Here is a 14,351-nt window from a genome sequence, read left to right on the forward strand (position 1 = left end):
AGCACTGCCTGTTCTTGCAGAAGACCTCTTGATATTTCTACATTGTGTTTGAATCAGAACTTGTACAGTGCCTTTTGTTGAGTTTTGTTGTGTTCGTTTAGTTTTACTGCCCTGCTTTGTTCTGTAAAGTGATTTGCAGTACCTTATTTCTTAATTTGCTGCTTCTTTTTCTTTTCATCTGGGTCTGTAGTCTACTTGGCTGTGCACCAAGGAAATTTTATGTAAATGTTTGGGGTAGGTCTGTGTAGTTAGTTTCTATCATTTTTCTTAGTAAATGCTCCACTGGGTCGTATTTTCACTATGAACAGTACATGGAACAAATACATTACAATAAGACCAAAAATCTTACAGAATGTGCTCCTGTTTACAGAATGTGCTCCTCCATTTACTTTTGGTCTTACTGTAAATCTAGACCTTATTCAGAGTTGACATTTTTCCTCTCTTCAGCTCCCTGCCTTAGTCTTGCCAGCTGTTGTCAGCCATTGCTTTTTCATGAAGCAGTGTAGGTACCTTATTGTGTAGGCTTCTTGGCTATTACCAGTTCCTCCTGTGCTTTTCTGTTTTTAAGCATATTCTTTACTGAGAATATTATTTTCTTTTTCTTTTCTTTCTGTCTTTTTTTCTTTCTTTAAAAATAAAAAACAAACAAAACAAAACAAAACAAAAAAGCCCCACAAGATTTCAGTGTAGCCCAGGCTTGTTTCAAACCCATATAGTTGAAGATGACCTTGAACTCCTGACTCCTGACTCCTGACACTTCCGCCTTTACTTCCCAAGAGCTAGGATTATAGGTAGGTGCCATCACACTCAATGAGCCTCATTTTCTAAAAGGTACCTTTTTCCTACCCTTTTCTACGAGGTAGAGTTTCAGGAAGCAATGTTTTAGGCCTAGTACAAAGATGACATGGGTTTCAAAGAATAGCAAGCCCTCCAAATGTGCATGTTATTCATGGTTGGCAAGTCTCCCAGATCTTGCTAAACCTTAGCTGATTGTGTAATAAAAGCTTCATTTCTGTTTATTAGAGCATTTCCATGTGAAAATGCAGCCCTGCGTTCTTTCTTTTTTTTTTTTTTTTTTTTTTTTTTTTTTTTTTTTTTTTGAGAATTTCGAGACAGGGTCTCTCCGTAGCCCCAGCTGGCCTGGAACTCACAGAGATCCACCTGCCTCTGCTTCCCAGGTGCTGGGATTAAAGGCGTGCACCTGGCTCTTTCACTTTTTTTCATCATTATTATTAAAGATGGCATTAAACACACTGGAAACTGATAAGCGCTTCATCACAGTAGCAAAGTACATGCATTTGAGAACCAGAAAGACCTTGATTAGAATATTGACATCACCAAACTATTCACCTTGTAACCGTGAACATGTTTTGGTGACTTTGCTATATTTAAAGTCATCTGTAAAATGAAGAAACTGACTGAAGATACATTTTCATTTTGTGAGGAGTAGATGAAATAGCATGTGTAGCTGAGCACAGATCCTGGGACCTGGAAACAATTAAGAAATGTGTGTATTATTTTTTTTATCTATACTGAGTTCCTTCTGTGTGTCAAGTATTATGCTGAATATCAGGAATATAAGACAAGAGACAGGCCCTGTCCCCCAGGATCTCATCATTCAGTGGTTTGGAACTATTTGGAGAAAATTTAAATACCAACATAATATAAGTACTATTTTTTTTTATTTCTATTTTTTACAACATTTCCCAATCAACTCTAGACCCCCCCTCCCCCATTCATGCCTCCTCCCATCCCCCCACCAAACCCTATGCACTCTGCCATATAAGCTGAGTCCTATTCATTCAGGTGTTTATACTCAAGTGACCTTCAGTGTAAATGTGTCCACTGGAGTCTAGTCGGCCCATCTAGAGGTCATATGTAAGTCATACTCTCCCTCAGAGAGTCTCAAATAGTTCTTAATCTAGTGCTGGCCCACCACCTGTTTTTCACCTCCCCTTTGGGCCCTTGTTTCATTGAGCTGACATGGGTCCCAAGCTCAGTGCTACCATTGACACAGGCTCACATGGGCAAGCCACCAGTGGCCTGGAAGCCTCCACCCCCCTGTGTTTATGAACCAGCCCGGGCTCTTACAGTCTTTCCACCTCCTCTTCTGCAATGGTCCCTGAGCTGAATGCTGAATGGTGGATAAGGTTCCATATAGGAGTCTCATCCTACACTCTAAAGTCTCTTATTCTCCAAAATTTGGCCAGTTGTGGCCTTCTGTGTGCATCATACTCTGCTGTACAAGGAAACCTCACTGGTGAGAGTCGAGGGATGCATTAGCCCTCTCTCTACCCCTTATTCTGCTATGTTCTGTGAGCCTTAGTTGTAGAGATTCGACTGCAGATGTGTCGTCTAGTGCTGGGCATCTCCCAGACACATGTTCTCTGTGCCTAAACAGATGTGCAACTCTGCAGTAGCCTCCAGCTGCTGCAAAAAGAAGCTTCTTTGATAAGTGCTGTATGGCATACTTGTCTGTAAATATAAAGATTGATATTTAGCTTATAGTAAGTAGTTTCTTTTGCCTTGAGATATGGAAGAAATAGGGTTTTCTCCAGGGTCTATGTCCTCTCCTGCCATGTATACTTGTCTGAGTTTATAGTGCTACCCATGAGTTCCCTCCCATGGGGAAAAGTGATGTCCTCAAAACTGTATGAGAAATGCACATAGAGTGTCTGAACATAAATGCATATAAGAAGTATTATTAAGAACATAATGTAGCTATGGAGGTGACATCATGTGGTTGGTTGCATACCCCTTCTGGCATGAGGTGGGTGCTGAGGATTCAGCTGCAGGCTACCTCCAGTGCCTCAGGATATAGCCACCCTCAGTGTAGGCAGCTTGCCCAACCCCAACTGATCCATGGTGGCACAGGGCAATAGGGCGCCATTCATTAAGAGAGAAACTGACACAGTGGAACTAGCTGAACTGGGTCCCCTGCTGGAAGAGAAAGGCAAGGAGGTAACCACCAACCCAACTAAGGCTGAGGAAAGCAAACATGACCAGTGCCTTGGGAAGAGGAGGTACGGGTACTGACACGTCTCCTGAAAGCCCACCGTGCCATGGAGGAGTTCGTATACAAGGTCTGGGAGGAATGTTGGAGGGTCATTCCATATGATGCACTTCCCGACTACCTGAAAGACAGTGACTACCTGCTACATGGCCATAGATGACCTATGCCCTCCTTTCAGGCTTGCTTCAAGAGCAACTTCTGTATCCACACAGAAACTGGCAACATCTGGACCCATCTGCTTGGTTTTGTGCTGTTTCTCTTAGGGAATCTTGACCATGCTCAGACCAAATATGTACTTCATGGCTCCTCTGCAGGAGAAGGTGGTTTTGGGAATATTCTTTTGGGTGCCGTGCTCTGCCTCAGCTTCTCCTGGCTCTTTCACGCTGTCTGTTGTCATTCGGAGAAAGTCTCTCAAACTTTTTCCAAACTGGACTATTCAGGGATTGCCCTACTGATTATGGGGAACTTTGTCCCCTGGCTCTATAACTCCTTCTACTGCTCCCCACAGCCATGCTCATCTACCTGTCTGTCGTCTGTGTCTTGGGCACTTCTGCTATTATGTGGCACAGTGGGATCTGTTTGCCATTCCTAAGCACCAGCAGGCAAGAGTAGGAGTGTTCTTGGGACTTGGCTTGAGTGGTGGTGTGCCCACCATGCACTTTACTATCCCTGAGGGCTTTATCAAGGCCACCACAGTAGGCCAGATGGGCTGGTTCTTCCTTATGGCTGTGAGTTATACCACCAGAGCTGACTTTTATGCTACTCTGATTCTTGAGCGCTTCTTTCCTGGAAAATTTGACATATGGTTCCAGTCTCATCAGATTTTCCATGTCCTGGTGGTGGCAGCAGCTTTTTTCCACTTCTGCGGAGTCTCCAACCTTCAGGAATTTCTCTACGGCCTAAAAGGTGGCTATACTGATGGCTCCCTTCTCTGAGCCTTCTCACCTGAGGGGTAGAGAAGGAACTTCCTAAGTGCTTTAAAAAAATAACTTCTTTGCTGAAGTAAGAGGAAGAGTTTGAGTTGTCTGTTTCTAGAAGAAACCTCTTAGAGAATTCAGTACCAGTCGTTTTGGCTCACTTTCACAGCCACTAGGCAATAAACTTTCCATTCCTTGGCTGAGGGGCGTGGGGGTGGTCAACACAGCTACCCCCTCCCCACAGCCACTTTCTCAGTAAGGCAACTACTGGTCCTTCATGGATAGGACTTTGAAGCTCATGTTGAGATTTCACCCATTCCTCCAAGCATTTGGGGGGAAAATATTATGGACTGGGATTCTTCAGAAATTGTTTTTTTTTTTTTCTTGAAAAAAAGAGCCCTCCTTTACCCCCATCCTTACTTTGTTACCTGGCTTATAACAGGCCATCCATTTTGTAACACACTTTTCAAAAACAATTATAACCTGGTCCCATCTTTATAGGGTGTGCTTACATGGCAGGGAAAATAAAGCCACCAACTTTTATGTAGCCCAGCTAATCATGGAAGTATGTCCAGGCTTCAAATAACTTGAGTTTAGATTTTTTTTCTTGGCATAGTTATGTAAAATTAAAATGGGGAAGATATTTAATATTTAATATTAAGCTTTAAAAAGAAACCTATCATTGCTAGGTATCTTGATGCAAAGATTATGATGATAATAAAAGTACAGAAGGAAAAAAAAGAACTTACTAAACTTGGCTAGTTTTTGAATGTCAAGTGACATTTTTCTCTCCAATTGAGAACTTTCATTCAAAAAATGAATTATTTTGGGAGCTGGAAAGATGGTACAGAGGTTAAGAGTGCAAACTACTCTCACAAAAGATCCAAGTTTGGTTCTCAGCACCCATGTTGGGTGGCTCACAACTGCCTGTAACTCCAGCTCAAAGGGATCCAGTGCCCTCTTCTGGCCTTTGTGAGGACCTGCATTCATGTATATATGCCTGTACATAGATATAAACACATACACATAATTTTAGAAAATAATAATGCATCTTTTTAATGGATTGCTTTTATAATAAAAATTAATGACAATTACAGCAAATAGCTGCATTTGAGGTATATGAACAATACCATGAAAATGGCAGTAGAAGGAACACTGTCTTGTTGGAAGTGCTGGCACCTTAGCCTTTGAATCTTTGCTAGATTTTCCCCAAAGCGTGCTCTAATGTACATGTTTTGCAGGAAATCAGACTCACTGAGGCAGGGTCTCTCAATCAGATCCAGACAGCTCAGAGATATGGCTAGTCTAGCTAGCCAGCTTGTTCTGGGGGTTCCCAGTTTCCCCAGACTGAGACTGGATTTACGGGCAGGCCACCAGGCCTACCTGGTATGTGTTGGATTCTAGGATTCTGAACTCTGGTCCTCATGCCCGGCATAAAAAGCACTCTGTCTTGAGTGGTTTGAGTAGGTTGAGAGTGGAATGATTTTGAAATGCCATAATTGGAACTGACTGCCTTTTGATATGAAAATAGGCATTGCTTGATTCATTTTTGTTCACATGAGTAACTGAATTCTAGCCTTCCCTGAGTCCTTGAACTTCATGAACTAAAGAGGAAAGATTTTGAAGCCCATTCTTGGACAATAAGCCCTTAGAGAGATTTGTGGGAGCTGGAACCAATTTACATAAGCCTTTCGCTCCAAAGGCCTATCCACCATGGAATTTCTGCTATGGAATCCCTGGTTTGTTTTCAAGCTGAGTGTCAATTTAGACCTGACCTTAAGATTTCTCCTAAATTGTTATTTGCTTTTCAACTAAATTTATGAATTTCAAGTTTATGAAACACTGCTGTTACTTTAGCCAATTTTAGGAATCATCCAGAAAATCTAAAATTGTTCCCTAATTCCAAGAGTCTAAACATTCTTACTGATATCAAACTAAAAAAACCATATATAATTTTATCTAATCTTCTTTCCTAGTAATTTATTTTTAAAGCGAAAAATGAATAGGCCAATTGCCACAGTTTAGTTGTGCCAAACTGTTTGGCTTTAATTACACTGGTGATGGAGACACTTTGCAAGCTGTGGAATCTGCTCTGTTTGGATCTGACAGCTGGCTGTACTCAATCTCTTGGAGCTTTTTATTTTGCATGGGATTGGAGGGTGGGAACAGCAGTAGAAGAAAGCAGGCCACTTTATTGAATAATCTGTGTTTGCTTGCTGATTCCAGTAATAGCATTGCACAGCTATTTGAACAGCTGCTTTTTTATTTCCTTTTGTTTACTGTTTAAGTTTTTTTAAGTTTGCCTGTAATATTTGTTTGCTCTTTAGTGTCCCTTCTTCATTAAATATATTTTACTATGTTCTCCTGTAGCCTGTGCATATTGTGATGATGTAAGCTAATTTTCTAAAAAAAAAATTGCTTTTTAATTTGCAGGTCATACTGAAGGCAGCTTATACTTTCTTGTCCCGTAGCTTTAATATTGTAGTTAAATATTTTATAATTCAGTAAACACGTTAACTTTTGAAATTAAATTAAAATTTCAATCACATTAAACCATAGTTTTTTAACTTCCCAAGACTGCTAATAAGTAGCTTAGTCTACATACTCCAGGCAAGTTTAAAAAAACTAAACATTATAAAGTATGTAGATTTTTGTTTTGCTGCTTTCTGTAAAAATCAGAAAGTATATACTTAGATACAAATTTAAAAATTATTTTTATCAGGTTTATTTATTGGTCTTCTTACTTGGTTTATTTGAGAGGACATGCTGTAAATTTCTCCATACTGAGTGAGCATTTTATTCTGTATTTATACACAGGTGAGAGACCTGTGCATTGCTTATATGCTGGTGACATTGACTTACCTTTATATTGGAGTCCTGGTTTTTGCCTCATTTCCTTCACCTCCACTATCCAAAGACTGTATTGAGCAGGTAAGGTACTGTGTACCATCTAGGTGACTGTTTATAATTCATATATATAGTAGGCAGGATGATACAGTAGCAAGATAAAATCAGTCTGCCTGGATTTGAATACTACCTCTACTATCCACTCAAAATATGTAAATTTTGGTACCTTCCCCATCCAAGTTTATATACTCCATTTTATTGATTCTGAAATAATGTACTGCATACCAGGCACCTTGCAGTGCTCAAATAAATTACTATTATCATGTATATGTATTTCTCCTTGTATAGAGAACCAGAAATTCTCATGAATTTCTGAAAACTCCACAGAGAATCCACTGAAGTCCCTTATTTACCAGAGCCTGGATCTGGAAATGCCCTGAATAAACTGGTCTTAATTCCTCAGTCTTTAACAACAGATCCAACTCATTTAGAGACTTGAGTAGCAAGCAGCAAAACAAAGACAGACTATTTGGCTTTAAAAGGGAGAGCCAGAAACAGTAAGAGAAAGGAGAGAAAAAAAAAAAAAAAAACCTTCACAAAAAAAGTTGCAATGAGTAAAATTTTCTTGGATTTAATATATCAAAAACTTAGAAATTAGGGGCTAGAGAGATGATGGCTCAGTGGTTAAGAGCACTGGCTGCTTTTTCAGAGAATCTGCGTTCAGTTCCCAACACTCACATAGCGACTAACAGTGGTCCATAACGCCAGTTCCAGGGGGATCCAATGCCCTCTTCTGACTGCCATGGGCATTGCCAGGCACAGGTGCACTGGCAGTGTATGCAGGCAATACACTCATACACATAAAATAAAAATAATAAAAACTTAGAAATTGTGAAGTCTCAAGTATTTTGAAGATTCTTGAGAACAGCATTTTGCAGGTGATTTTCTAATCAGAAGAAATTCCTCTAGGAGTCAAATGGAATATATAGTGTGATTTAAGCCAGATTCAAGGCTTACATCAGCAGTGTTAGTAATGTTTTCATCTCTGTGAGACAGAGGTTATTGCTGTTGTGATAGTTGGAAACATTCTCATCTTCCTGATGGCATTGTTGCAGTTCTTTGGCAGCCAAATGTTTGCTGAAACATTCCCTGATACGAACAATCCCGCATAAAGCCCACTCTCCCGGAAATAGGAATATTTGTGGTATTTATGGTTGAAAAAAAAAAAAAAAACTTCTGATTTAGTAACTTTTTTGGATACGCAAAAATGAAGAAAATAACCATAAGTCTAGAAATAAATCCTTTTCTACTGCTAGACTGTAAACATTGATAGCACCGAGGGACAGATACACTCTTGTCTTATTTGAAAGTGCTGCAGTGCTACAAAGGAGGAAAAGCAAGAGAGCTAGTGTTCTAGCTTGCTTTCTGTTGTAATAAACAGCATGGCCGAAAACAGCTTAGGGAGGAAAGGGTTTATTTCATCTTACAAGTCTAGTGTCAAGGAAAGCCCAGGCAAGAACTCAAGACAGGAACCTGGAGGCAGAAACTGAAGCAGAGACCATGGAGGAACATTGCTTACTGGTTTGCTTCTGCAGGCTTGCTCAGCTACCTTTTGTATACAGCCTAGGCCCACCCGTCCAGTGACAGTGCCACCCTCAGTGGACTGGACCCTCCTACATAAGAAACCAAGAAAATACCCCCACAGACATGCCTACGGGCCAATTTAATGGAGGACATTCCTTAGTTGAGATTTCCTCTCTCAAGTGACTTGAGTTTGTGTGAAGCCGACAGAGAACTAGCCTGCATAGCTAGTAAAGATAAAATATTGTTGAATTTAATTTTCCGTTTAAATATACTAGAAACAGATTTGCATTTTGAACTTGAACTTTATAGAGTAATGTTTCTTGATCAATCTGTGGTGAAGAACAATTTTTCTTACTGTTCTAATGTCATTTACAGACCAGAACTTCTATAAACTAGAATAAAGTATGCTAAAAATGCCAAATTTTTATAAAAGTTTCTAAATGTATGATTTTGGTTTCTGTACTCACCTCATTGACAAATAGTTAGCAAGCAGTTTGTAGATGGGGAGCAGCTCATAAACCACTATTTGAGTATCACCTGTGTTCAAAATAAGCAGAAAACACTCCATTTTATGAATTTGAATGTACTGAATTTGAGTTTTAACGTGACCTCATTATTTTTCTTGGATTAGAACTTTTTAGACAACTTCCCTAGCAGTGACACCCTGTCCTTCATTGCAAGGATATTCCTGCTGTTCCAGATGATGACCGTATACCCACTCTTAGGCTACTTGGCTCGTGTTCAGCTATTGAGCCATATCTTCGGTGACGTTTATCCTAGGTAAGTGTTCTTCTCTTGACTAGCAAGATGTTCCAAGCAACACATGACTTTGCGAACAGGTCAGTTTAAAGTGTGACTGATCCTTTTGCTATAAAAATTGGCCTAATGAAAATGGTTACTAAGAATAGATTACCATGTACTTTTCCCAGAAGAGTTTAAATATAGAAGCCATTCCCTTGCCCAGAATGATTTACTGTTCATTCTTAGCAGGATAGTTAGATAGTTCTGACACCCATTAAATTTATCTTATGATTTAACTGCTATTAAAAAGTATGCCTTGCTAAGAAGTTATAGTACCCATGTTGGCATGTGTGCTATTGAGAACCAATATTTTTAATTATTGGTCATTAATACTTGTATGATTATTATTACAGTTGTACATTTTCCCAGAAATGGTCAGTTTACAATTGAAGGTGAGACATATAACAAGTTTAAATTGTTATTTTATATATAATGGTTTAAATTACTATGATAATTTTAACCCCATATTGGGCATGGATGAATTGTGAGTCCTTTTGATAAAAATCTACCACAGCTAGTTTCCTTTATCCAAGAGAGATTTCTGCATAGTGTCATATAGTTTCAGGGCTTCCCTAAAGCTTTCTTGGGGATCCCTGGTTGACTCTTAGATTAAATGTTACCGTAGGTTCATCCTAGTGAAAAGTACCTACCCATTTTTTATTGGGAATAAGCTTTGGGGTATGTGGGGGCGGGGGTGTTGTATTTGTTTCAGACAGTGTGTCACTATATAACCAAGGCTAGTCTGGAACTATTCTGCCTCAGCCTCCCAAATGCTGGGATAATGGATATGAACCCCCACATGTTACCGAAATAAATATCTTAAAGGAAGAAAACTTTTTAATACAATTAGGAAAAAATTGCATTTATAGTAACATACTAAACAAGTGCTCTAATTAGTTCTTGTTTGACGTGATGTAGTCTATCCCCTCATTAAATAATTTTTTTTTTTTGTCTTTTTGAGACAGGGTCTCCCTGTAGCCCCAGCAGGCTTGGAACTCACTGTGTAGACCAGGCTGGCCTCAAACTCACAGAGAGCCACCTGCCTCTACCTCCCAAGTGCTGGGATTAAAGGCATGAGCCACCATACCAGCTCATTAAATAATTTTATCTATAAACATATTTATTTAAAAACAGCAAAAATCAAGAGTTACCAGGTACCTCGCATTGATTACAGCAACGAGCTACAGTTCTAATACTGCTAATCTAGAAAATTGGAGTTCAGGAAATAGAAAGTTTCTGTTAGGTTACTGTATTACATCAGCTGTATTTGTATGCACCAAAACAAAATAAATTCCGTGAAGTCATGGATGAAAAATTTCTAGGGAAATACATTGTCCCTGTCTTCTTCCACCATTTTATAGAATGGTGGCTGTTAGAAAGTTTTTCTTCTTGGAAAAAAATCTGAGACTTCCCTTTCGTGTTCACATTGTATTTCTTAAGACCCCATCACAGGACCACACTATCATTTCTCCTAAAGTTACTTGCTCTGCAGACTGTGTATACTTTTTGGACTGAAGACTTCTTTATGCTCTTAAATTTATTGAAGATTCCCAGGAACTTTAGTTTTCACAAACACATCTATGAATATTGCATAGTGATACATACTTTGATCTCCCCTACTTGGGAGACTGCAAGGAGAATCTCAAGTTCTGTGAGGCCAATGTAGGCAACATAGGCAGCATTAGTGAGCCCCTATCTTAAAAAATAAGAATAATAAAACCATTACTTGTTGACATTAATAATACTTTTTTATTTTTTTTAATATCTTATTATTTTTATTTTATGTGTACAAGTGTATTGCCTGCATGTATGTGAGTTCACCTGCACCCATGTCATGCAATGCTGCGGAGGTCAGAAAAGGGCTTCAGATTGCCCTGGAACTGGAGTTAAGAATGGTTTGTAGCCGCCATGTGGGTGCTGGGAATCGAACCTAGGTCCTCTACAAGAGCAGTCAGTGCTCTTAACCACTGAGCCATCTCTCCAGCCCCGACATTAATAATACTCTTATGAAAAATAAATAATTCCCCTCAAAAGTTTAACAGTTTAAAATTCTTTAATGTCTGCTTTTCTGGTTGACAATTGAACTTTGTTTTCTGCATTGTCAGTTATACTGTTATTTCACTTAAATATGTGAAGAAAATCCAATCTCATATAGATATATAGTTGAAAAAGAAGAGATACTTTTTATAGCCTTGTCAGATAATTGTAAATATTCTTCTTTGATGACATGAAGAAATTTGACACTGTAGTTCCCTATTGTTTGCACTGTACAATCTGAAACTTGGTTACTTTAAAACCTGTTGATTTTCCTGTGGTTCTCTCTTCCTGAATTGATTTTGTAATATTGTGTTTGGTCAATATTGGTTTACAGAGTTCTGTAGATTCCCCCAGTGTTCACATACCTCATTGTACATTATTAAAACTCACATTCATTACTATCACCACCAATTTCACCCTCAAAGTCTTTATTAGAAAACTATCAATTCAAGATGGTAACTGCAAGTTCTCTAAAATCCTAGTTTTTATTGAAAGCTCAATTGTTATCAGCAACAAATACTGTCGTTTGTTTCCCTTAAATGATAAGCTCATTTTCATTCATTTAAAGAAAATGTCTGTCCATCACCCAAATGTGGATGCCTATTTGTCTTGTTTCAAGTAAAGGTAGCATTTGTTGGGAACAACAGCTAGGCTGGCCTCCAGCTCTGCTGCAAGCTACTTTTTTTTCCCTCAAGACAACCGTTGTATTTCAGTGCACAGATATGCTTCATCACTTCCCATTTGATCACATAGAATACTAAAAATATATAAACTCAAAGTATGAGATTTAATGAAACTAAGCCTTACTCCTTTGTCAGAGTTCTTCCTACTCCTTGGATGCTGGAGATCAAACCTAGAATCTTGAACATGAAAGGCAAATGTACCATTGAGCTGCATCCCCAGCCCTCTCATGGACATATTTAATAGATTTTTTTTTCTTTTGAAAATGTTTGACAGTGAAAATACATCATAAAATACAGATGGGTATAGTTATTCTTATCCATTGCTCTTGTAAAGCATATAATGTCTTATATTATTATGAAAACAATTTTTACCTGAAAGGCTGAAAGGGTGGCCACACTTGGAGAACTACTGTTTTGGAAAATACATGAAGGTTTTCCTTTATAATATAGAATAGCAAAGGTTTGGCAAGTTTGAGGTCAAATTTCTGAATAAATAATGAAATTTTGAAGCCTTATGTCTCTGTAATTTATCAAGATATATGATAACCACTTATTAGCATAAATAATTTTCTTTTATTGTACATTGAACATATTCCCTCATCCTCCACTTGGTTTCTGGATTTTCTTATTTAGTGAAAAATCAGCTTTTTTTCCAAATGGCTTAGGTAATTTTTGGCTACATAATTAATGATGTTGTTTTTAATAATTTTTACTATATTCTGTCTGGTGAATTGTTGCTTTCCTGTATTTACAATTTCCTTGTTGTTTTCTATAAGCTTCCTTATGTTAATAGCTTTCTTCATGGTTTTGTTTTCTCAAGATATTCCAAATAGAATTATAGATAGAATGTGTACTCTGATACTAGTTTTCACCTCCAAAATTTGCCTTTTTATATAATATATAAAAAGGCCAATTTCACTGTCTCATTACCAGTATGAATAGAATTGCTGTCTTCAGTTTGTGCTGTCAGGTTTAAGACATTTATTTTAAAGATAAGAATGAATTTTATTGTTCTAAAATAATTGTAATTTATGTCTTTTCTTTCCTATAAACTCTGTTCTCACTTTCTAGCATTTTCCATGTGCTGATTCTTAATTTAATTATTATGGGAGCTGGAGTGATCATGGCCTGTTTCTACCCAAACATAGGAGGGATCATAAGGTATGCCTATAAGGAATTATGCTTTTTTGTATCACTGGTCTTTATTTTAGGCCTTTTTGTTGTCATTGTTGCTTTAGGAATGAAATTTCTGAGTTTTTAACACTGGTAGTACTCAGTGTCAATTAAAGTGCTCATTATCAGAAGCATGTGTGGCATCAGTTAAGATGGTTCCATTTTTGCTTATTCCTGGTGGAGAACTGGCTCTAGAAGTTCCAATATCCCTTAGCCTTGGGCACCTTTCTTTTTGTTTTCTTTTTTCTTTTTTCTGTATTCCATTATGTTTCTTTTATCTAAAATAAAGTTATTTTCAATATATATTACCTCTTAGGTGTATCCAGGAAGTTCTTTACATGTCAAGGCCATGTCCTTCCTAACTACTTTAATACATTTCTATTAATATATAAATAGTAGAATATATATGTATATATTCAGAAAGAAAGAGTTTAGGTCCACGATAGCTCTTTCTTTATTACTCTTAAAATGCTGTGACAGGTTGAAGATGGTAGGAATAGAGAGTTTGCTCAGACTGTCATGAGAAGTGAATTCAGAATGATCTGATTTCTTTTCTGCAGTATAGACAGTGGGATTGAGTCACTTTCTTGAAGACCCTTCCCTAAGAGAGTGATAAAAAATAAGAGAGGAGATTAGTAGTCTGATGCCTGTGGAAGATAAAGCCATTCTTCAAAAAGATGGGGAAAGGGAGAAGAAAATGCCTGCTTCTCTGTCATAGGCTCTTGTTTAGGAAGTTTTATCATCTCTTATGATTAAACTGAATTTATCCAGCCCCTCACAAACCTTGAATGGCTATATAAAAATCAAAAATGGATGTAGAGCCATTGGTAGAGTGATTGCTAGCATGCACAAGGCCCTAGATTTTATCTCCAGCATCACATAAACTGAATGTGGTGGTACAGTCCTGAAATCCCCCACACTTAAGATCATTCTTAGCTATATAGCAAGTGTGAGGCCTTCTTGGGCTACATGAGACCCTGTCTCAAAAAACCATCACAGATGGAAAGGCTGTTTCCAAATGTTTCTGAGGAAGTAGCCACAATCATTGAGATAAAGGAGCTATGGAGAGTATGGAGATTGAGGAATGTATAAAAACTCTTTATCAAGCAGATGTTATAAAGACAAGCAGGAAATAATAGTTTGTATTAATTTAAAATGTCAAATAAGTTTAAAACCCAAATGTAGCAACAAATGAATCAAAAGTAACTGTTGCAGTAAGACTAAGTACAATTTAAATTGTATTATATTTACTTTAATTATAAATTATTAGAGAAATGTAAAGTGAATATTAACCCT

At 37.9% G+C, this 14,351-nt stretch overlaps 1 protein-coding gene and 1 pseudogene across 2 annotated transcripts in view; both read left to right on the forward strand.

The window, feature by feature from the left end:
* Slc38a9 (solute carrier family 38 member 9) overlaps positions 1–14,351 on the forward strand; it is a gene marked incomplete in the record, with an annotated part of 75,149 nt that overhangs the window by 59,337 nt on the left and 1,461 nt on the right. Inside the window, 3 exon segments of the mRNA XM_029567057.1 lie at positions 6,748–6,861; positions 8,993–9,141; positions 12,954–13,043. Coding sequence (XP_029422917.1) covers positions 6,748–6,861; positions 8,993–9,141; positions 12,954–13,043 — 353 coding nt within the window.
* Positions 2,863–3,948, forward strand: LOC115071591 (annotated as a pseudogene). The gene has a single exon (XR_003850688.1). The product of XR_003850688.1 is annotated as an adiponectin receptor protein 1 pseudogene (transcript).

The sequence above is a fragment of the Nannospalax galili genome, unplaced genomic scaffold (genome assembly GCF_000622305.1).
Source record: "Nannospalax galili isolate Female #2095 unplaced genomic scaffold, S.galili_v1.0 scaffold339, whole genome shotgun sequence".
Classification (NCBI taxonomy): Eukaryota; Metazoa; Chordata; class Mammalia; order Rodentia; family Spalacidae; genus Nannospalax; species Nannospalax galili.